At 41.5% G+C, this 24,364-nt stretch overlaps 3 protein-coding genes across 6 annotated transcripts in view; all 3 read right to left on the minus strand.

Moving 5' to 3' along the window:
- The window catches only part of LOC140516586 (E3 ubiquitin-protein ligase Mdm2-like), a 29,264-nt gene extending 20,835 nt beyond the window's left edge, over nt 1–8,429 (minus strand). The window contains exons 1-4 of one of the 4 annotated variants that reach the window (XM_072627542.1): nt 8,131–8,211; nt 6,096–6,170; nt 2,688–2,821; nt 1,547–1,596 (exon numbers count right to left, since the gene is read on the minus strand). In XM_072627542.1, coding sequence (XP_072483643.1) covers nt 1,547–1,596; nt 2,688–2,821; nt 6,096–6,170; nt 8,131–8,196 — 325 coding nt within the window. In that variant the 5' untranslated portion in view covers nt 8,197–8,211. Of the gene's footprint in view, nt 1–1,546; nt 1,597–2,687; nt 2,822–5,162; nt 5,202–6,095; nt 6,171–8,130; nt 8,212–8,344 lie in introns of those variants that run through there. The other 3 variants (XM_072627541.1, XM_072627543.1, XM_072627540.1) reach the window with 3 other exon arrangements.
- LOC140516695 (carboxypeptidase M-like) overlaps nt 1–24,364 on the minus strand; it is a 74,111-nt gene that overhangs the window by 43,747 nt on the left and 6,000 nt on the right. Inside the window, 1 exon segment of the mRNA XM_072627682.1 lies at nt 17,145–17,293. Coding sequence (XP_072483783.1) covers nt 17,145–17,293 — 149 coding nt within the window.
- LOC140516538 (uncharacterized) lies at nt 8,196–9,842 on the minus strand. The gene is made up of 3 exons (XM_072627491.1): nt 9,757–9,842; nt 8,844–9,292; nt 8,196–8,478 (listed from the first exon to the last, which is right to left on the minus strand). Exons 1-3 carry the CDS (start codon nt 9,840–9,842, stop codon nt 8,216–8,218), a joined length of 798 nt encoding a protein of 265 aa, XP_072483592.1. The 3' UTR covers nt 8,196–8,215.

Genomic DNA, 24,364 nt, shown 5'->3' on the forward strand with positions numbered 1-24,364 from the left:
TCTTCGAGTATATGTAGAGATTCCTGTCTCCTAGTTTTTTGATTGGCTGTGTACCTAGGAACTCCCTATTTTACACACAAGAGACTCACATAAATTTCACTGGCCAAAAAACATCCTTGCCCTACAAATTAAGATTGATTTCAAGGTAATTTCCACTCCTTATACAAGACTTAAGGAGTTATGTCTAAATTCTGTTTGTTTCATGGAACAGGAAATTCCCTCATCTAGAGATGCCATATGCCCAAGGTTTCATTTAACTTCCATAACTTTTTCTGCCAAATATGACAGCACTCGAGGGTAGCACTCCTAACCTACATGTTCTTCTGAGATGAAAAATGAAATTGATAGTTATAAAGCCACCAATAGCTATTTGGAGAGTTCACTGTAGCTTCTATATTATAGCTACAAAGAATCTGGGAGCAAGGACAACACACAGGCAAATATGTATGCAAAAATCGAACCCAGGAAAACTCTAGTTCCAGGCCAGCCCTAATGAAGTGGGCAGATTCAGTCACAAGTAATCCCTGAGCAACTTATAAGTTTCAAAGGCATAGGCAGCATGGCACAACAGAAAGTACACTGAAACTGGAGTCAGGAAGACCTAAATTTAAATCCTGTTTCTGCCACTCAGTAGAATGCGGTCATGGGCAATCATTAACCCGTCAGACTTCATGGCCAAAGACAGACCCAGGCACATGCAGAGCTACTGTGAGGTTTAAATGAGATAACAATATTTAAAGTGCTTTTTAATCTCAAGCATTATATAAAGATCTCAATTATTATTATCATCTTTGTATTCTCAGAGCCTCTCCCAATGCCCTTTTCTTTTCACACAGTGTGCTTAATATTTGTTCATTTTAATTGAACATAGAATATGTCTTCTCTTGCAGCTGTGTCTTGGGATGACCTGGGAAGAAGCTTTGGTTTCTTCTAGATAGGAATTTCAGGTAGAGGCTGGGGAGCAGCTATAAGGCAGAAATTCAGGTTTAGTGATTCCTAATTTCTAGTCAGTGCTAAAACCAACCTGATTTCCCGGGAAAATCTTGAATTAACAAGGCTATGCTGAAATAGAACCACACACTGGGGACAGAGAAGCAAGTTATCATTTACTCAGACACAATGATCTATGTGGTACTCTGTTAGTATACCAAAAAGATACATACTTATTCAATGGTCTCATCCAGGACCACTGATTATTATACTATTAACCAGGACATAAAATCCACTTTTCAGTGTTCTAAGTTCTAGCTATATTGATTACCTCTACAAACCAAGGACTTCTAAATTACTCAACTTTCAAAATAAATCAATACTTTCCAACTTAAAGAAGGTCATGGTTAATTTTAAATTTACACATAACTGATTTAGAAGCTATAAAATACTACATAAAAAAAGTTTCTTTGTACTGTTCCATGAAATTATTCCATCAAATTATTAAAACTACTACTCCACATAATTAATTCTGCATTTAATGAAAACTAGTTATGAAATGCTAGAATGTAAACAATTCAAAAAATACTTTGGAATTCTTTCAAAATCAACTTACCTTGTTGATTGACAACTATCAAGTTTCTAGAAATCATTGCATACAATCTCCTGGTGGGGGTGGGAGAGAGATAAAAAAATATGTCTGTGATGAAAAATCTGCATAGTGGTTGAATTCAAATTAATATAATCCAAGATTTAAATAGTTTCAAACGGAATCAACATATTAGGGCCGACAGAGCACGCAAGTGACAGAGTTCAATGCTCTCTTAATAAAGAACTGACCTCTCTTAATTAGTACTAAAGTAAGCCAACAAAGAAGACAATTTTATGAGTCCTAAGGATTTAGAGAACTATATCCTTCTTAGTACTATTTCTTCTCGATTTGTCAAAACAAGGAAAAAAACATAATCTTTCTCACAGAGAAGAATCCAACCTACAAAGGAATTGTATTCATTTCTATTTTATCATTCACATTAGGCTAATCACTTGATGTTCTTGTTTTATTAGTTTAACATCTACAGAGGAACCAAGGATCACTTTAGTAACTAGGCACATGTAAAGAACAGTTGGTGACTACCATGCATGTCATTATTACATATTTTCTAGTTCCCAAAAGAGAAGGAAAATTAGCATTACCAGCTAGTTGCCTGCTAAAATGTTTCTATTTACTTCCATTTTCCTAATCAGTAATTTTCTTGAATGTTCAATCTCCTTCTATATATGAAACTTCTGGTCAGAAATCACTTAAAAATTGAACTGTACACAACAGCAGCTACAGCATCAAACATTACCTTACATGAATATATCAGAAATCATGTACAAACAAGGTAATGAATTTCAACTCTACAAGAAAACACTGGCTCTAAGTTACATTTAGATGTCAAAACAAAAGTTTCACAGCAGCATGTCAAAACGGGAAATAGGCATTTTCAAAAGCTATTTACAGACTTAGTGATCAGTAACCTGTTATGGTACAGACGGGATAATGCATTTGGAGAAAACAAAAATGCAGAGCTGAAGAATTAAATTTCAAGAGTTTTCATAAGAATACAAGTTTCTAAGACTATCTCATGACGTTTAGCATGACATATAATTATAGAAAATCTTTCACTAAACAAAGATGATCCTACAGGTTAAAAAAAGAAACAAACCTGAAGTCATAACGGGATTTCTAAACGAAGTCAACAGAAACAGCTTACCTATGCTCTTTCACAGAAAAGCTTGGTACCCCAAACAGATCTCCAAGAAGGTCATCTGAACAATAGACAATGTGCTGTTGCTTTTTATCATATAATTGTTTTGACATAATATACTGGCCAAGGTAGAATAAAACCTGAAACAGAAATGAAATCTATGACTAGAGAGAAATCAATGCCACAATCTGAAATATGTATATAGCAAACAGGCTATAAAGTATTAGTATCAACCTCTGTACCATATCTACCAGGAAGTTCTCAGGAATAGGTTTGATGCCACCTAACACAGAATTTGAGAAGTGGGAGCAATAGGGCAGCTCTCTAGTCCAAGTTAGAGACAAAAGGAATCCCAACTGTAACATACCCAACAAGCAGTCATTCAGTCTCTGCCTGAAGACCTCCTAGGAGTGGGAGTCTGCCACCTCTCATTCCACCCTGGGAGATCAGTTAGAAACTTTTTCTTAAAGCTTAAGTTTGCCTCTTTGCAATTCCCCCCGCCCCGCCCGCCGGTCCCTGGTTCTGCCCTGGGTGGTCCAATGAAACTAAGGACTGTGCCTCCTCCACGTGACAGTGCTTGAACTTCACTGTCACATCCCTCAGGTGGCTTCTTCTGGATAAACACATCCAGTTCTTTCCACCAAACCTCAGCAGTCATGGACTCAAAACTCTTCTTCCTGACTGCCCTCCTCCTGCATACTCTCAAGCTTATCACCATCCTTCTTCAAAAATTACTAAGAATCCAATTCACTAAGTAAGGTCTGACAAGGTTAAGAGTGGTGAGATTTTAATCTTTCTATAAAAACGTGTTTTTCAGAGAACTGTTCCAGAATGATGTGTAGTTAAAGCTGATAGATCTTCTGGATTCATGTCTGTGATACCGCCATCAAAAGTAACTAAATTACAAGAGCTTTCTAAACTACGATGACTTAGCATCTTTCTCCTGTGGTAGTCAGTTTCTGTTCCTTTGCAATCACAAAGCTCGAGAGCCTACGAACACATTACCACGAGACAAATCATCTGCTCACTAACAACAACAGAGAACAACCCCAGGAGATCCCAGAGAGAGGGCAAGTTAAACTCTACCCACATCCAAGGGGGCCTTAAGAGTACAAAAACTGATATTCTCATGAGTCATCAAAACATTCATGTTCTGAGAATTGAATTTTGTTCTGACAAAGATGGCTAAACTAAAAACTTGACCACGGACTTCTAACGTCCCTATCTTCTCACTCCAGTTACCACAGGACAGACATGTCTAAAGAATTCACTGCTTTCCTGGATTCCCACAATTACTTAAATTCCTAAGTATGAGCTCTCCCTCTCCACCTGCAAGGCTATAGCTGTGAATAAACACCCTATGATCCACAGTCTCACTAGCCCAGCTACATTTCTTCCCTCCATGTTTTTTACTTACAGCTGCTGATGCCCCCTCCTCTTATGTAATCTCCTCTCTGTCCTTCTGTTCCTGCTCTTTTACGGTTCTCCTGCCAGTCTAAATAATCTTCCTCAATTTTCTTTGCAGGATCATCACCCACTAACATGATAAAGTCCCCGAAATTCTGTCCTGAGTGCTCCTCTCTTCTCCCTTTGTCCTCTTTCAGTCATCTCATAATCTCCCATGGATTCAGTTATCTCTGTGCAGATGACTACAAAATCAACATCATCAGAAATAGTCTCTTGGATTCCATACAACATTTCCAACTGAATGATGTCCAAACATACAGAAGAGAAACTCATCTTTTCTCTCCAATCTGTCCTTCATCCAAATTTCTCTTTCCGTTGAGAGCTCCATCCTCCTTACAGTCAGCCAGATTCACAATCTTAGATATCTTTGATTCTCATCACTTTCCACATCCAATCAGTTGTCAAGTTTTGTCAATTCTACCTCCATAAAGTCTCTTATGTCATTCCCTTCTTTCAGACACACATAGTCAGCACCTTATTTCAGACCCTTATCACCTATTGCCTGGACTATTCCAGTAACTTCCTAAATGGTTTCCTTTATTCCAATTTCTCCCCTTTCCAAACCATCCTCCAGGTAACTGCCAAAATAATCTTCCAGCAAAAGTCTAGCCATATCATTCCTGTGCTAAATGCTCCAGGTAGATGAACTCCTCAAACCTGGGAATCAAAACCCTTTCCAGTTCCTACTTCCCCATCTCTCTTCCAGTTAAACTGGTCTAATTCTGGTTCTCTAAACTTAGCTAAAGCCCAGAAGCCTTAGACTCCTTCCAGGTACATCCTAAGTGCCACCTCTTTCTGAAAGCCTTTCCACTTTTCCTAATTACTTTTGCAAATAGTTAATTAAATAGGGTATTTCCAATCTCTCAAAAGAAAGCTCTTTCTTCAACATCAAGGATTATTTTCACTGTCTCTGAAACCTCAAAACTTTGCATGTTTAAGAAATGTGCAATGAATTGAAAACTAAAATTCCCTTGGAGGCAGAATATGAAATGGGAAAAAAAAAGTAAAACTCACATTATTGGTCCCGAACAATACCATTTGACTTGAAGCTTAAAAAGAAGCATGCAGGCTGGAAGTACACACTGCTGAACGATTCCCCTAGTTGGGGAGGTAAAAATGGTAAAAATATTCTAAGTTTCTACCCTCTTCTTTCCTCTTCCTAGAGAACAAAAGCTAAGAAGCAACGCTTCACTTCAAAACTGGCCTTGAAGGAAAAGAAGCACCCTAACCCATGCTCAACCAACTGATATGATCATCCTTTTTCTTTGTCAGAGAATAGTGAAACCTATAATAGGCATAGAGTAAAAGGAAAGGCCTCTCTTCTACCCATCAACATCCCAAAAGACATCCTTTTGGACTAAAAAGATCTTTTTTTTTTAAATTAAATTACTCTGGGAAGGAGAATAGTGTAATGATCACATTAGTGCCAAATTACGATGAGAATAAAAATGCTGACTTAGGAAAAGGGAAAGAATTCTAGAGCAGAGGAGGATTTGGGAAGAAGTAAGGCCACAACTTTGCATATGATACCACTGTAGGCAGAGTTGAAATGCTTCCAATATAATGCTTTCTATTTTATTTATAAAGGATAAATCATGAGTTAAAACATAGTTCACATTATACAAAGTGCCTATAGGTAAGCTAGCTCAATAGTACTCCAAGTACATACATTATCTTCTCTGTGACCTCCCTGTCTCTTCCACTTGAAACCTGATGCTAGTATTTTCCACTGAGTAGTAGCATCAGTATATTAAAGTAGTGTTACGCACCTACAAAAAGAGTCAAATTCCTTCTACTATCTCATCTCCCTAGCAGCTGAACAAATTCCTCCACAATGTAACTATTTCAACATGACTGTAAGTTATATTATGCTGAACAAAAAAAATTTAATTGTATTTCATCTCAAAATACAATGTACTTCTTTCATAATTTCCGAATATACCTTACCTCCTTCAATGTGAATGTTTCTTTCTGTGCACCAGCAAACTTCAACAACTTGAAGAGCAATGGTTTTGGTCTAACCTATAAAGTACAAACATCATCTATAACACTTGGAAAATCTTTCTACAACCAAGAGTTTCTTAGTATGTAACCACATAAAATAATCAAATACATGAAATCATAAAGTGTGGTGTGGCAGTGCTAGATTTGGAATCATAGGGCTCAGGTTCAAAACCTCTTTCTGGGTCTCAGCTTCTTCATCTGTAAAATGAGGGAGTAGGGACTAGATGGCCTCTAAGGTCCCTATCAGTCCTTAATCTACCATCTACCCAAGACTATAGATTACCTACATTTAAGTTTGATCAAGCCACATCGTGGACTGTCATGGAAGTCTAAAATAGGCAGGAATGAAAGAATCACAGCATCCAGAATCCTAAGATCTTACAAAACAATCCTCTTAATTTTACAGATGAGGAAAAGGAGGTCCAGAGAAGTAAAGCAATCAGTCCTCATAGTTATGAGCCTGTAAGAGTTGGAGCTAGAACCTAGCTCTTCTCCTCCAGATCAATGCTCTTTCCATTATGCTACAATGCTTCCTTAGGGCCTGGGCACTTGATTTCATAGAGGACCAAACCTGGGAAATACAGGACTTAAGCTCAAGTCCCTGCTTTACAAGTTGCTATCAGCTTAGACCTTGGGCATGTCACAACTTCCGTGACTCAGTTTCTTCCTCTGCAAAATGAAAACGTTAGACTAGATGACCTATAAGGTCCTTTCCAGCTACAGAGATATCAGTCTATGTAAACTATTCCATAAGGGTGTGACTTAAACTCCTGCCACTGCCAAGTCAAAAACTTAGCCAAAAAAACAGCCTTGTGGATTTAGTTTAACCTAATGTAATAACCCCCAAAACATAACTTTCACGTTGTTCTTCAAGGCCTGAAATTACTTTTTCAGGACTCCCTATCTCAAACATTCAGCATATCAATGTCTACTAGATTGTGAATTATGAGGGCTGAGACCTTCTCTTTTCTATTTTGTATCCCCTACAGCACCTAAGACTCTTGCAAACAGAACGTACTCCACGTCTGTTGAAGAAATATACTTCATACTTCACCAGAAAGTAGTTCTAATTTAAAAAAAAAAAAAAAGTTGTTCTAATTCTTACCAACCCTTTGGTTCACGATTAAACAAAGGTACACTCTTCTAAACAGAGAGCTTCTGGGGTTTTTCCACTCAAATACTAACAATTACACTGCTCAATTTATGCAGCTACGATGAGGTAACAGCTTGAGATGCAACCCGAAAAACCTGTACTTATGGAAATAGCTATTCCATGTTCAACTAAAAGGCAAATGTTCATTCCGAAAAAATCAACTTTAAAATAAAATATAAAAACAGAGTAAGTACAAACTTTCACAAAAAGATACCTATAATACCTTTTTTTTTACCAGAACTTAAAAAAAAGCACATAATAATAATGATAGAATCATAAACCTCTGAAATTTCCTATCAACTCTTTTTATGCCAGGCGGCCAGTTAGCATTTTAGCTCGTGTCTACTACGTGCAAGAGGCCCTGTACCCTAGGTTCAAGGACCGACTTCTCAGGTAAGGAGGAGACAAAGACTTCTCTTATTCAAAATGTAAACTTAGAAAGAAAAAGTGCTCCCAAAGGTCCTTAATTTCCCTCTAAAGACTCCATAAACCACATCTTGACCAGTCATCCTAACCTGAAAACTTCAAGACTTCTCAGGACAGCTCAGAACAGGACAGAAAGAGAAAGAATAAGACTTAAAGCCTAACTTTCAGCGCCTTCGCTAGATTTAGGGGGGGGGAACCTCACTCTGCTAATGCTCCCGTTAGGAACAAGCCTACACGGTCGGATTGGAACTTCTCTTTTCGGCCTGAGGGGGACAATCGGATCGGGGTCCACTTTACAAGAGGAAAACCCTAGGAAAGCGGGGCTTCGTCACTTGTAGCTGAAACCCCCACGGATGACGGGGCGCAGGGAGGCAGAGCGCTGGGGACAAGCAGACTAACCAGGGTCTCTTGTTCCGAAGCTGGCATGTGTGAGGTGCTTAAGGCACCGTCTGCATCGGAAGACATTCTGGTATTGCACACTTGCCTAAAATCGGGAAAAGAAGCACAGACGACACAAGCGTGAGAAAACCGACGCCATGGCACCCGAGGCCCCAAAGTGGACGAGGCGTGAGAAGAAGCGAGAGACCCGATCAGAGAAGCCCGCGCCCCTCACCTGGGTCAGCACGGGAAGAGCTCGCCGAGGTCCGCCGGAGGACAGCTCCTGAAACCCAGAGGCCGGCAGGTGGCGGCTTCCATACCCGCGGCCCGCGGCCAAGTCGGGCCTTAGCTCCCCAGCACGGCCGCCGCCTGACGGGGCCGAACATGACCACCCCGAAGAGGAAAAGCTCGGTCAAGCCGCGGGCTGGCCCCGACCTCGCCCGACGACTTGCCGAAGAACCGGCCCCGGTTCGCCTGCTCTGCCCCCCACCCCCACGGGGGCCCGCCGGCCCCGACTTCCGGCTACCTTTGTCCCCGGATGCGAAGACCCCCTCCTCAACACCGTCCGCTTCTTCCTTTCCCTTTCCCGCCGGTGGCCGCCGACCCGCCCCTTCGTTCGCCCCCCTCCCTCCTGGTCCGAGGGAGACGTGGCGGAGCCCCAGAAAAGAGGGTCCGCCGGGAGGGCGCCCCTCGACCCCCAGGCCAGGCGAGGCCCCCCGCGGCTCCGGCCTCACCTCCGGCTCCAGAGCTGAGGGGCGCTTCTGGCCGTGCTGGCCACGGCCCGCGCCCCCGGCGGAACGGGGCCCTACCGCCCTGGAAGGGCGGTTTCGGACTCCAGACCCCGCTTCGCGGACCCTGGCCGGGCTCTGGGGGGAGGGGAGAAGGCCCTCGGCGCGCTAAGGCCCCCGAGGGAAGCCCAGAGCGGGCCCGCGCCGAAAACCGCATGGGGTCTTCGGGTGCGCAGCCGGGCCTCGGGAGCGAGCACGCACCCCTCCCCCTCCAAGGGCCCGCGCCGGAAGCCGCAGGGATATCTGCGCGTGCGCACACCTCCCTCAACCCGAAGCTACCTTCTCGAGCGCGGCGGTCCATCCGGGCCTCTGCGCGCGCCGCCGAGCGTTCTACGCGCCTGCGCAGCGGCTGCCGTTCGAAGCCGATCCAATCTCCCTCGAGCTTTCTTTTCGCCCTTCATGTGTTTTTGTTGACGCTGCTTCACCTCGTCAGTAGGGCGCCAGGGCAACGAACAGCTCCGGCTTGTGAAGAATTAAAAACAACATGACCCTCAGTAAGAACGATTTTTTAAACAGCGGAGAGCAAACTCCAGAGTTCCCCAAAGTGTTCCCAGTTTCCTGACCGAAGCTTTATTTAGTCATAAAGTGAGGAGCGGCCCTCAAAATGGGCTTCTTCAGTCAGCTTTTTACCAAAAAAAAATACTAGCACGCTATTTTAAAAGGTACAGAAATCAAAACCTTTTCGGGCTTCTACAGTTTAACGAGCTCCTGGAGATGGCAAAATTAAGGTTGGCCGGGCCTCCTATCGCGACTGTCACGATACCTGGGGCGCCTCTCACGATGCCTGTCGCGACTCAACACCTAGGCGTAACCCTTCCGCCTCAGCGTCCGTCCGCATTTACTGGCGTGGTTCTCAGACCTGTGTGAGCTCGGTCCCAGAGACTGTGGTGGAGGACTTGGGGGGCCCCCTGCGCCCCTGGGATCCCCAATTGATCCCGTCTCCATCGTGCTTGTACCTAGCTCTTGGAGCGTAGTTGTTCCCCCATGGGAGGGTGAGCTTCTTGAGGACAGGAGCTTTTATTTTCCTTTCTTTGTATCTGCGGTGCTTAGCCTAGACGCCGGTATACAAGAGGTGCTTAATAAATGTGTGATGGCTGACCCGACCAAACAGCCACTCTCACTGAGAGAGACTTCTCCCTGCCCTCCCCTCCCCTCCCCAACAAGAGCCTGGTGGAGTGAACATGGAAAAAACCAACCCGTAACAAAACAGCACCAAGGGAAAAGGCTGGGTGAGACACCTTCCCGAATTCCCTGACCCCGAAGTAATCCCTCCCTTCTCTAAGCTACCGTAGGGAAGACTTTGTCCTTCTCTTAGGGCGTATTCTGCGTTATGGCATAATTCTGAACATGCACACTCCGTGAGGCAAGGTTCGTGTCTTACTTCTTTTTGTGTGTCCTCAGAAGTTGGTACAAAACAGGCACTCCAGAAATGTTGATTGAATAGACTTTGGTCAGACATTTTAGCACCGTAGCCATAGGGAAAGAAAGGAATAATATTCTCTTTTCTTCTGGAAGAATGCCCTCCAAAATCCACTAGGGAGTTAGGGAGGAGTCCCTTCTATTGGCATTGAGTGGGATAGACTTGGTGAAGACTCCTCAGATTGTGGCTTTCTCCCAAGGGTGAGGTGGGGCCTGGAGGCTCGGGGCTGCAGTGTTTTTGGAATAGAATAGTTCCATATAAGGTATAAAACTGTGTGGTGTACTGGGGTCTCAATGATTGGACAAAACTTGCGTAATTCCTCGATGTCTTCATTTTAAAGGGATTGGTTAGATTTCGTGTATAGAATGTAAGACCATATCCTCAGCTAATGAGGATAATGGTCAGTGGGGGGAGGAGGGACTTGCGTTAGGGTTTATAAATCACTGTCCTGATTTTTGTCTTCGGCTTTCCTACTCCTACAGGTGAGCCCCGCTTCTCGAGAATCGAATAAATCACTTTTCTGTCATCACTTTGAGAGGCCTCTGAGTAACTGATTTATGTAGGGACCTGAGCCTTCCCACACATATGCATTCAGCCTGTTGCCTTTCTTTTTAAGTTTTTAGGTCAACAGAATCAAGGCTGATAAAGATGTAGCCAAGAACCATAAAATGAAAAAAAAAAAAAAAGGTCAGGCATGCAGCTGAGAAGTAGAAAGCAAAATTATCATTCTACTCTGGTCTTCTTCTGGGTGACCAAGAGTCCTCAGTGAAGGCAAAATTTGCACCAAAGGAAACGTGTTCCTGGCTCCCTCCCAGGAAATGTCGCAATATTTGTAAACAAAATAAGCAGACAAAGTCAGCTCCCTAGCAATTTATTTTCCCTCCAGAGTTAATTTAAGCTTGAATGCCTTCCAAAAGAACTTGAAATAGGGCCCTCTGTCTATCTTGGGATAGTGGAATCAAAGTTTGAGTTTTGTCTCTGTAGGTTGTCAGTCAGGGGTGTCACCCATCCTGGCACGTGGGGGTACTGACTCTGGCATCCCAGAATTGTTCCTTCCTCCAGCTTCATGAGGGAGATACTAGGCAGCAATCTCTAGAATCAACAAAATACACCACCCCGTAATCAAGAGGGTGGTCCTTGTTGAATTAGCAGAGGGAATAAAGGAGGACTCTTAGCCTGGAGCCCTGTCACTAGCTGGCTGAACCAGCGATCACCTCAGATCAGGCAGAGTGAAATGACAACCAATTGAAATGGTCCTTAGCTGTACTATTGCTGATTGATAGCTCATTCAATCAGTGATTGGTCAAAAGCGGGGGAGGGAATCAGAACTCTTGGTTGATTGACAAGTGCATTCAGCCAGTGACAATGATGAAAAGACAAAGGGAGGAGGGTGAGAATCAGATCTCCACCCCCCTGCACTTGTATGGGTCTCATTCTGCTCTTTTGGGCTCTGTAATAGATAAGGTCCCTATTGTTGTCTCTGCCAGACTGACTGCCGTTCTTTCTTTCCTTCTTCATTTATTTATCTAAACATTTTCTTTTTGTTGATCATTTCTAGATTTATCCCTTCCTTATCTAAGAAACAATGGCTTGTAACAGACTGAAAAAAAAAAAGACAGGAAAAAAAGCAGTTTAGCAAAACCAAAGGTTAACCCACAGAAGAACTGCCTCTGATAATATACACGATTTCATACTTTTATCAGTCCTCAACCTCTGCAAAGAAAAGAGAGAAGCAGCACATTTTTTTTAAGAGGAAAAAACAGGAAAAAAGCTGGCCATGAGATTCTCATACTGAAAAATGCTGTATGTATGTAATCCATGGTAAATGGAGTATGAGAGCCCAAGGGAGGGAATCCTAGAATGTCAGCTGGAAGAGATCTTGGAGATCCTTTAGTATAACTTACATCTGACCAAGAATGCCTTATAACACTCCCAACAAGTGATCCAGTTCACCTCCAATGAGTGGAAACACATTACCTCCTGAATTCCATATTCCAATTCTTGCGGAGTTCTCTCTGTTTTTTCCTAATATCAACTCTAAAACTATCTAGTATCCCCTGTTTCTAATCTTGCCCTCAGGGCAAAGTAAAAGCAGTCCTTTTTCCAGGTGACAATCCTTTAGATATCTGAAGACAGTTTTCAGGGTCCCTTCCCCTGCCAAGTTTTCTCTTCTACAGGGTAAACACCTTGAGTCCTTTCAACTGATCCTTAAATAACACGGATTTGAGATCTGCCCTTCCCCATTTTACCTTGATTTAAAGGATTATTCGGTTTCTCAATGTCCTTTCTAAAATGTGGTTCTCAGAATGGAACACCACACTCCATATATCTGGCTAAAAGTCACGTCATAATAAAATCCTTAGTTCTGACCTTAAAGGTTTCACCTACCAAGTTTCAGAGTAACTTCAGGCTCTTTGTTTTAAGCCAGGCTGATCAATGGGGCATAAATAATTCATCACCTGGGGGTGCCTCCTTACATACAAGGCTGTACAAATAATTTTTTGATGTACAATGAGGACTCACAATCTGTTTAATAATTAAAATGTTTGCATCTATTTAATATCCAAAGAAATGAAAAATCCAAGGCAACAAGCTTAATGTTTATTAAATGGGCAAATAATGTGGTACAAGTCATGCAGAATCCCTTGGGGTGTTGGCATGTCCTTGCGCTCAAGGGAAGTTTATACATTTAAAGTTGTCTCTGGTACCACAGAGAGCAATTCATGTTATTCATTAGGTTTACTCCACCCAGGTGTATGAGTGTCTAGCCAAAAGGAAATACCACAGTGAAATCCAGTGTACACAGAAGGGACCATTTTACTACTTTGGGGGGAAAAAACGGGGTGGTGGTAGTGGAGTAGAAAACCCTTCTAAGCAAGGGAGGCCATAGTCCTAAGGATCATCATATCATAGATTTAGAACCAGAAGGGATCTGAGACCATGTAGTCCAATCCCCTCATTTGGTATATGAAGAAATTGAGAGTTAACAAGCATAAATGACTTGATCAAGGTCACTCCCACAACTGGTGAATGTCAGAGCTGGAATTTGAACTCAGGTCCTCTTTTCCAGTATACCCAACTGTTTCCCTAATCAGTACATCATGAAGGTCCACTATATTCTGACCAGAAAAAGGAGGAACAAGATCTCCCTTGAAGGGGCAAAGACCCCTTTCCCCCATCTCCTACCCCCTTCAAATCAGAGCAAATGCACGGTTTTGACAGTTTACAGTAGAGGTAATGGGTAGCTAGGTGGTGCAATTTATAAAGCACTGGGCTTGGAATCAGGAATCTTCCTGAGTTCAAATCTGACCTCAGACAATTAATAGCTATATGACTGTGAGCAAGTCACTTAACTCCGTTTGCCTCAGTTTCCTCATCAATAAAATGAACTTTGTCACAAAAACCCCAAAATGGGGTATAACTGAACAACAAAGATGAATGCTCCTGACTCCAGCCTGGCATTCTATCCATTTACCACCTAGATGCTCTAAAAGTAAATAATGCAGATTAAATTTAGAATTGTGTGGCTACTGCTCCCTCCCAGAACCCATTTGTTAAACATTTGCCAGGACACCTTTGAATTGCTTCATACGTATTACTTTAGCTCTATAGGAATGTGCTAGAAGGCTGAGGGAATGAAGTCATGATCAGACTGGAGGCCAGCTGAGTTTGGGATAACAACAAAACTATTACTACTAGTAGTACTAGTACTGCTACTTCTGTGTGTTTCATCCTTCGTTGCTGAAGAAGACCATGCCATCAGAGAAATGATGACATGACTTGGACGTGACTTTGTGCTGAGTGAGGGAGGGCTGTGCAGATCACCAGCCTCACTTCTCCTCCAGAGCCATCTGAATCCAGTGACCAGATATTCATCAGGATGACTAGAGATGACCCAGGATGAGGCAATTGGGATTAAGTGACTTGCCCAAGGTCAACACAGCTAGTGAGTTTCAAGTATCTGAGGTGAGATTTGAACTCAGGTCCTCCTGACTCCTGGTCTATCCACTGCACCGCCTAGCTGCCCATACTACTACTACTACTACTACTGCTACTACTACTGCTACTACTACTGCTACTACTACTACTACTACTACTACTACTGCTACTACTATTACTACTACCACTACTACCACTACTACTACTACTACTACTACTACACCAGCAAATGGTATTTTTATAGCAAAATGCTTTACACCCATTGTCTCATTTGACCCTCACATTACAGCTGCCTGGAAGTAAGTGCCCATAAAGACACATTTACAATACACCAGAATTCTGTTCTATTTTGATCTCTGGGGTGGATGAACTCTTTAAGTCTGTGGTTTAAATTGGGCTGAATGTGCACTGCATTACACTGGTTACAGGGCAATTAAATGGCACAATACATAGAGTGCTGGGTCTGGAGTGAGGAAGATCTGAGTTCAGATGTGACCTCAGACACTTAGTATCCCTATGTTCTTGGGCAAGTCACTTAATCCCATTTGCCTTAGTTCCTCATCCGTGAAATGAGCTAGAGAAGGGAACCACTAGCAAACCATTCCACCATCTTTGCCAAGAAAAACCCAAATGGAGTCACGAAGAGCTGGGCACGATTGAAATGACTCAAAACCAACTGCCCATTCTTACTGATGTCATCTCTTGACCTTCAGGCCACTGCCCGACCTTCTCAATGATCTGGGTTCATGATTTCCATTTTTCTCTCCATTTCATTCTCTTCCATCATCCTAGGGGATGTCAGTGTTCATAATGGCAACCCTTCTAACAATCTGACCACACAATATCTCAGCCTAAAGACCCTTTTTTTATCCAACACATTTCATTGACACTATTACACTCTAGTCTTCACCAGCTCTTGAAATTGCAATACCTCCAAGATCCTGAACTTTGAAATTTCTCTCTCTGACATGACCTTTTAATTCTTCTGTCTCTTCTACTCTCCTAAAACCTAATCTGCACTTTTACTTATGGATTCTTCACCATGGATTCTTCACTTAGTCTCCTAATTCCTATACCACACTTTGGCTTTACAAAGCCAAAAACCATTTTATTAGCTTCTACCTTAGAATCACTTGAACTTTCCATGGTCTTCAACCATTCCTGAACAGAAAATTATCAATCCTAAGTGGTTCAAACTTCTGATTTCTCTACTTCAAGGGGTATTGCTGGTAAATGCCACAAAATGAAAATCAACTTTCACCTTCTATACCTTCCTCCTAACTATTTGATACCTCTTCTATCTTGGCCTTCATTACTCCCCAGCTTTTTCCCCATAGAGATTGTTTTAAACCTTTTCTTTTTCCTCTTCTTTATCCAGCTACACTCCACACTGAGAAGGAGATTATCTGAAGGAAACTCTTATTATTTCTTCTCCTAAGAACCTCTCAGCATAATCTTTCCTGTGGCCACAGAAAGAAAGATTCCAGTCTGTAATAAAGCGAACCACCTTCCCCTTGTGCCCTTGAACCGATTTGCTCCAGAACCAAGACATTCCTCTCCTGCATCTTTCTGTCACACCCTTCTCATGCACCGACAATCATGCTCAAGTCTTCTGAATTCCAAATAAACTTTGCTTTACTATTCTACTCCTACCATTACCCCATGTTTCTTCCCTGTCACTGCCAAAATAAAACTACAACATCTATTTATGTGACTTCCCAGTCTTTATCTCCAGCTCTAACATCTTCAATGTCCTCTGTTTCCCAAGGAAAAGGTACCCACTGGTACCTTAAACTCAGTATGTCCAAAATGGCACTTGTCATCTTTCCCAATATACTTACTCCTCCTTTCGACTCCCTATTGTCTATGGTAACATAGAGGCATTATCGTCATTTTCCTTACTGCTTACATTTTATTAGTTAACAAGCCCATCTCTGTGATATCTCTTGAATCTTTGCCCTACTCTGCATTCCCAATGACATCCCCCTAGTTCAGGCTCTCACTGCCACCAACTTAGACTATTGCAAAAATCTTCTTAGTAGATCTTTCCTCTTTTCCTTTTCTAATCCATCCTTTATCCTACTGCCACACTAATCTTCCATGAGGACCAATGAGTAGAAGTTGTAGAGAAGCAGATTTTGGCTAGATCTAAGACAAAAAAAAAATTACTTCTAGTCTGAAAGTAGAAGAAGCTACCTGCTGAGGTTTTGGAGAAAAAAGACTTAGAGGTCTTCAAGCCAAGGCTAGACAATCACTTGTTGAATATGTCATAGGGACTGCCTTTCATGTATGGATTGGACCAGAAGGCTGTGGACATCCCTTTCCAACACTAAAATTCTCTGAGTTCCCAATTACTGGAGATCATCCATCAGAGACTGGATGAGAACTTTGTAGAGATATTAAGGAAGGTCTCAAGTATTTGTTAGAATAGATTACCCCTCAGATTCCTTCAGTGCTAAACTTCTTAAACACTAAATATTTGGAATATGGTCTGTCTTTCAAAAAAAAATGCTAACCAACCAATAAAAATAACAGCTGCTCAATATGTGATGTGACTTTTCCCATCTCAGATTTTTCAGAAAAATTGTTCTTTGTTGTACTATGTCAAATTTATCACTATCCCCTCCCTCTAGCCCTAGGCATCTCTAATTCTTGGGCTTTCCGAAGAGTTTACTTTTAGTTGCCATCACTGCATTTCTCCAAACTGCATCCCTATGAGCAAAACAAGTCTCAACCCTAAGAAGGAAGCAAGTCAGTTACTGGATTCCAGAGATTGCTGTTTTAGAGCCAAGCAATCCCTCCAACCATAGCCTGTCTGATATGAATTTGTATGGGGGAAAGACTTGTCTTTTCAAAGTAAATTTGAACCACTTCAATTATATGCTTACATTTATCGTATAGGATCCAGGCAGAAGAAGAAGATAATATTCTCCAAATTTGTTAGTTCTGAAGGGGCATATATGGTTCCTGCCCTTAGCCTACACTATTACATTTGGTATTGGATTTTTGTTCACATCAAACACTTGACCTTTAATACCTAAAAAGCACACAAAAAAAGGTTTATAGCCTGTGAGAATAAAACTTTTTTTCATTTAAAATATCTTGCCAAACTCTTATTGGAAGCTATTTAGATAATCAGATAACATTTTGTAGAAGAATCCCTCTCCCCCAACAATATTAACTTTGAGTAGGAAACCACAGAAATGTCTTTGACTCAGGACCCTCTAGAGACCCAACTGGTGCCAACACCTGTAGGATGGTTAAAGGCCAGAGGGGAGAATTTTAGGGGAAGGATGAAGCAGTCCAGTGGTTCAAATTATGTTCATGGAGAATAAACCACAGACCATGAGAATTGAAGATGGAGGTTGCTCAAAGGAGAAGGTAGGAGGTGGGAATGGAGGTCATATCAGGCAGTTCAAAAGCTGTATAGACTGAGCATATATGCTGTAAAGTTGGAGCAGTAGTTACTGAGGAGATGACAGTTTTGCCTCACATCACTTCCTTATCCAAGATGATGAGAGTGGAGGCATGAGAGCCACACCCCCACTTTGCTCTCGAATCCCACTGTCAGACTGCACACCAGGAGGATAGCATTTTGAAGCACGCAGCTCCTTCCTTGATCTGATTCGTGACTTTTCTTTTATATCTGTTTTCAGTTTCCTTCATGACTGAATACTATCGGCATTGGCATTGAACAGGATTTTGATTGGCTGTTTGATCAGTTGTTGACGTTCTTTCCATTTCTTATTTAAGTTACAGTAGTTTTGTTGGTGTTTTAGGTCAGTTGGGTGGCATAGTGAAGAGTGTGCCCAGCCTGGAGTCAGGAAGACTCATCTTTGCCTGCTTAAATCTGGTTTCAGACACATTAGTGTCCTGATTTTTCTGCATCACCTTCAGCATTTGATGTTTTCTTTGTCTGTGATGTTAGCCAATCTGAGAAGTGTGAGGAGTATCTTAGTGTTGTTTTAATTTGCATTTCTCTGATCAATAGCATTGGAGAGCATTTTTTTCCATGTGACCACTGATAGCTTTGATTTCTTCTTTTGAAAACTGCGCAGGCAGTTTTCTTAAGAGTTTAACTGGAGAACAGTTGCCCATCTGTGGTTGTAGAGGGAGTTTCCTCACCTGGAGTAATCAACGAATTCACAATTTGGACCAAAAGGCTACTTCATAAATGTATTTTAAAAAATTTCTTCAACTCAAATACTTTTTGATTAATACCATCTCAGGATCTTAGATCTAGGATGGGAAGATTCCTTATAAGCCATTGAGTCCAACCTCTCTAATTTAAATTTTTAAAAAAGTCAATTTTATCTTCAGTTCCAAATAGCCTACTCATATCCACTGAGAAAGGAAGAAAAACAAAGCCCATTACTAATAGGTATAGCTATGCAGTATCAGTCTCCACATTAGGGAGGGAAAGAGAAAGAAAAGATGTTTCATTTTACTCTCAGCCCATCACTTCTATCTGAAAGTAGATTGCATGTTTCTTAATAAGTCCTTTGGGACTGTGGTTTATCATGTTGTGGATCAGAGTTCCCAAGTTTTTCAGGGTTGATTATTTTTACAATATTGTTGTTATCTTATAACAATAATATATATACACACACATTTATATATACATGTATATATGTGTATATATATACACACACACACGTACACACACATATATTCTGGTTCTGCTCACTTCACTTAGTGTCAGTTCATCTAAGTCTTTCCAGGCTTTTCTGAAACCATCTCCCTTCTTTTCTTACAACACAATAGTATTTCATCACGTTAATAATATGCCATAACTTGTTCAGTCATTCCCCATTTGATGAACATCCCCTCGGTTTCCAATTCTTTGCTACCACAAAAAGTTGCTGTAAATGTTTTGTGTACATATCAGTCCTTTCCTTCTTGCTATATGCATGGGAAAATATGGAAGGTAAAGTAAGTTGAGGTATGAGATAGCAGTTATCATCACCATCATAAATAGCATTTATACAACACTTTAAGGTTTGCAAAAGTGCCTAATAAATATCTCCTTTTGTCTTCACAACAATTCTCAAAAGTAGGTGCTCTTATTTTACAGATAAGGAAACTGAGGCAGATACGTTAAGTAACTTTACCAGGATTAGAGAGCTAGAAAGGATCTAAGATCAGTTTTGAACTTGAGTCTCCCTGACTCCAAATACTAAGCTTTAGCCATTGACTCCACAGCTTGCCATTTCTGACCTGGCTTCATTCATGAACACCCTGGATACTATGGCTATACCATCTGCTTATCTTCTTCTAGCCAAGCAACAAATGACAAGGTGGGCAGACATCAGAAGTGCGAGAGACAAGTAGTCTTGCCTTAGGTCAGTGTGGCTCAGGTCTTTAATGTTGATATAGATACTATGTGGCCTTTCTCTCTTTTGTTCTCTTACAACAAAGCAGTCAGGGGTGGACAAAGTTCTTTTGCTAGACTGTATCCATTGGTGAACAAAACATCCCCCAGGTTTTTATTGTCCAGCCTTTTAGATTGCTGGGTGGTTCTGGACCACAACTTGAAACGTCAGGGTTTTTTCTTTATGGGAAATCAGGGCACGGTATGGTTTCCATTTAAGATTTCTAAGAAATGACTGAAGACTGCCAAATAGCTCCAGAAATTATCTGAAGTTCCTCAAGCTCTAAATTCATGACCTTTTACCCTAAAATCCTCTTCTGGGCCCAGAGAAGAGATTTCCCAATAGGTGAAAGGATTTCCCATTCTAATCTAAGCCTCAGAGCCCCCAGGAAGCAAAGACTTTATAAAGTGAGGGGAATGGGTTGGATAAATTCTAAGGTTCCACCATGTTCTAAAGCCTACGATACTGGAATCTACAAAGAAGGCTTAGCTTCTAGAATTTGGCTCTAATACTTGTCTAAGGCTAACTCTCTGTGACACTGGCCAAACTGTTCTCTTCTTTCTAGGTCTTTAGCTTCTTTCTATGAAAAATGCAGCTGTTAGAAGAAATTATGTGTAAGCTCCCCTCTAAGCTCACTTCTTGAAAATGCAATAGGAGATCCGATGTCGCCTGAGAGTGGCACAATAATAGAGTGGTATTCTCCCGTGTTGGAGACCTCTGGTCATTTTGAAGCAGTTTCACGTGTTATCTCATTTCCCCCTCATGTGAACTCTATGGATTAGATAGAATAGGACTTACTGCCCCCATTTTTCAGAAGAGGAGCAGACACAGAACTTGCCTAAGGTCACGCAGCTAGTTAGTAATAATAATCTCTCACATTCATATAATGCTTTAGGTTTGCAGAATCATTCTCACGATTTATCTCATCCTCACCATAACTCTGTAAGATGCTATTATTATCCAGATAAAGAAACTGCAGATGAATGAGGTTAAGGGGCTTTCCTAATAAATGTCTAAGGTGGGATCTGAACTTAGGTCTTCATGATTCCAGCACTCTACCCACTGTACCATCTAGCTAACTACCTTTAACTGTAGTCAGTGATGGAACCCATGTTTCTTGCTGCCAACATCCAGTGCTCAAAGCACTACAACAAGGTTTTTATACGTAGGGTCTAGTCTGAAGTGATAGCAGTCTCAACCACTTCAGATACATCATGTCAAATGATGAAATTGGGTCATTGATGGCAAAGTCACCAGACACTTCAATGTCGAGGTCAGAGCTGAAGAGCACTAGAACAGATGCCCATTGTCAGGAAGTTCAGGAATCAAGATTTCCCATGGACTTCAAGTCACAAGGGCAGAAAAGACATTCCATGGAAGACCCTGAAATCGAAGCCTCACGAGGAAACCTTGAAAGCGGTTGCAGTTGCAATGGGAAATATCAGTCTGAAAGCACAAGAGGGCAGAATTGTTGCACCAATCCATGCAGTCATTTAATTTAATTAATTAATTTTGTTTTCTGCAATAAAATTGCAGCTGGAAACCTCCCCCGGCAAGAATCCAGGAGAAATCATGTTCCTTCGCCTCCAACCCTGACCGTGGGGCACCATAAAAGAATTACAGTTAGCATGCAAAGACCCCAATTCAGGATTCTTAAAGGATAAAACTCAAACCACATGTTTTTTTTCAAAGCAGATTTGTTTCTAAGCTGGAAGAAAAGGATGAGACCTGAGTGAAAAGCGCTCCCTTGTTCTCACTGAAAGACAAAAGAGAAGAAAATGCTGTAGTGACTGTATCTTTCTGAAATTACCTTCAGTCTTTGGTTGACTTGACTCAAGGGGACTGTAGATCTTTTCTTTCCTAAACTAGTGTAACCTTTTCTTTTTAATAATTAAGTTATTTGTTTTCAGTTTTCTGCAATCACTTCCATAAGTCTTATATTTTCTCCCCCTCCCTGAAACGGCATGCAATCTTATGTGGGTTCTACATATACATTCTTATTAAGCACATTTTCACATTAGTCATGTTGCATAGAAGAGCTAAAATGAATGGAAGAAATCATGAGAGAAAACAAACCAAACGAAAACAACACAAAGCAGAAATGTTCTGCTTCATTCTGTGTTCTGATTCCACAGTTCTTTCTCTGGATGTGGGTGGCATTTTGTCTCAGTAGTCCTTTGGGAATGTTTGTATTGCTGTGAGGGGCTGGGTCTACCAGAAATAGTCCTCACACACTGTGGCTGATACTGTGTACAATGTAATCCTGGTTCTTCTCATTTCACTCAGCATCAGTTCATATAATTCCTTCCAGGACTCTCTGAAGTCCTCCTGTCCATCATTTCCTAAGCCAGTGTTTTCTCATTCATTAAAGTCCTGGAATGGTCAGCACGGGATATACAGTCTGCTGGTCTTCTAACCAAGCAAGAAATGACTCCATGGGCTGAATTTTGTGCCAATCACATTCTGTGTGGATAAACTATACCTCCCTTCTACATTCTACGAGTAGGATCAGTTATTTGATATGCAATGCATAAGCCGTTCTCTTTGCTTCCCTTCTCCCCTCCAGAATGCCTTTCTTTGGTTGTTTATGGTATGCCAGAGAGAGAGACTCTGTGACTGATACCCAGGTTCCTTTACCCCTATAGTCCCTGAAGGGAGCCAATATGGACACACCTCCTGAATCAGAGCAAATGAGAATTAGCTACAGAAGAGAACTCAAACATCATGGGAAAAGCACAGACCTGAGAGTCAGGAGGCCCCAGGCCTGTCATTGAATAATAGCTAGCATTTAGAATTGGCAAGAACACTTTATAAATATTACATCATTTTACCCTTATTACAATCCTGGGAGGGATTATTATCCCAGTTTTACAGATGAGGAGACTGAGGCCCAGAGAAATAAAGCGACTTGTCCAAGGACTCAAATGGAAGTAAGTGGAAGAGCTGGGATTGAAACCCATATCTTTTGATTCCTCCATCCTCTGCTGCTTGGCTAAAGCTATGGATCAGAGAAAAGACAAATGATTTAGGGCATAGGCCTAGAGAGATCATTTACCTTTTCTATAACCCACCCCCTTACAGAGGTGGACTCAGCATGCAGAATGAAGACGTACTGTTTTGAACATGTCCAACATGGTAAATTTGTTTTGCTGGCCTAATTCTGTTTGTAACAGGGGTTACAGGGCACGGATGAAAAAAATTTGAGAGAAAGGTATTAGATGAGGAAAGCTATAGGCTGAAGAGGAGGGGATTTTCAGGCTGAAGTGATTCAGGATGAATGTGAAGGGTGGATGAAATTTTAGGGTCATGATAAATTGAGGGAAGATAGATCATATATTTTATAATGAAACCTTTTTTAGTGATATTTATATCCTCTTGAATATACTTATATTTTATGACTCAACTTAGAAAACAAGCTTAGGGGGTCAATCTGCCTAAGACTTGGGTCATTTTTTTCTTTCATATCTATTTCTTATTTACTTTTAGTGAATTTTTTCTAAACTTCTATGTCCTTTCCCCCTACAGCCCCTTCTGAACATATCCTAGAAAATATACTCTTGTGGTACAATTCATATGGCAGACAGAAAGTACAGGAGGAAGGGAAATGGATGCCCAAAGTAGACATACAGTTACGACCGAAATGACAGAAGAAGGAAGCAGGTAATTAAGAACTTGAGCATGTACAACGTGTACAAATCCAGGAAGCCTAACAGATCCAGGGGATTAAGGTTTGGGGGCTCAGCACTGGTAACCAGAGATCAATCAAGGTTTAGAATTTAGCAAAGGAGAAAGACATGGGATGATGGGCAAAAACCCTAGAACCTAAGTGAAGATGGAAATGATACCTTCTCTAAAACAAACCAAAAAAAGGATGATGTAAAATGATGGTTTTTTGTTGAGGATTAGGGCAAGAACTTGGCAAAAACCAAAACCAAAAGCCCAAACGCTTTCTTTCCTCCCTGCACTTTACTTGACGTTATAGCAGAAAAACATTTGCCAATTTCTGATCTTTCTTCTGGACGTTCTAAATAGAAGCAGATGGTACCAACATTTAACAAAGTCAAAGAGCTTTACAAAGCCCACATGAGTGAAGACTGAGTGACAGCTGGGGCGCTGAACTGTACATGATCCCAGTTAATATATTGCTCTTTTGTTCATTGTATTTGACCAGCAGCTGTGGGAAACACTGGCAAAGGACTTTCCGGAAGCAGGCCAGGTAGAGCCCCATGATACTAGCTTGGATGCATTTGGCAGGATTTCTAGGGGGGAGGGGGGGGATGCTGGAGTCACTGTTGGTCCCTTCCTACCTTGGAAAAGAAACGGACAAAAGGTCATCAAGCAGGTGTCCAGTTACCCCTCTGGAATGTTTTGGTCCTCAAAGACCTCATTTTGCCACTTACCACTTATAACCTCAAGGAAGTCATTTGAACTCTTAGCATCAGCTTTCCCAGATGTGAAATGGGGCCAAGAAGAGTTGTACTGGGAAACTAAAGTGAAATATGGAAATTTATGAAGTTCAAATTATGAAGTATCACATATGCAGGTGGGCTTTTATTAATTTTTTTCTATAATGGGTAATAAGTAACCTAGGATAGGTCACCATTAACTTATACGGTGGGATGTGAGATGTGAATTCATGGACGACAAGGACAATGTCACCTTCTATCTTTGCAGCCCCAGTGCCTCCTAGAGCGTCTTATATGCCAGATTCTTGTAATAAATATTTGTTGAATGAG

This window comes from Notamacropus eugenii, chromosome Y (assembly GCF_028372415.1).
Source record: "Notamacropus eugenii isolate mMacEug1 chromosome Y, mMacEug1.pri_v2, whole genome shotgun sequence".
NCBI classification, from domain to species: domain Eukaryota; kingdom Metazoa; phylum Chordata; class Mammalia; order Diprotodontia; family Macropodidae; genus Notamacropus; species Notamacropus eugenii.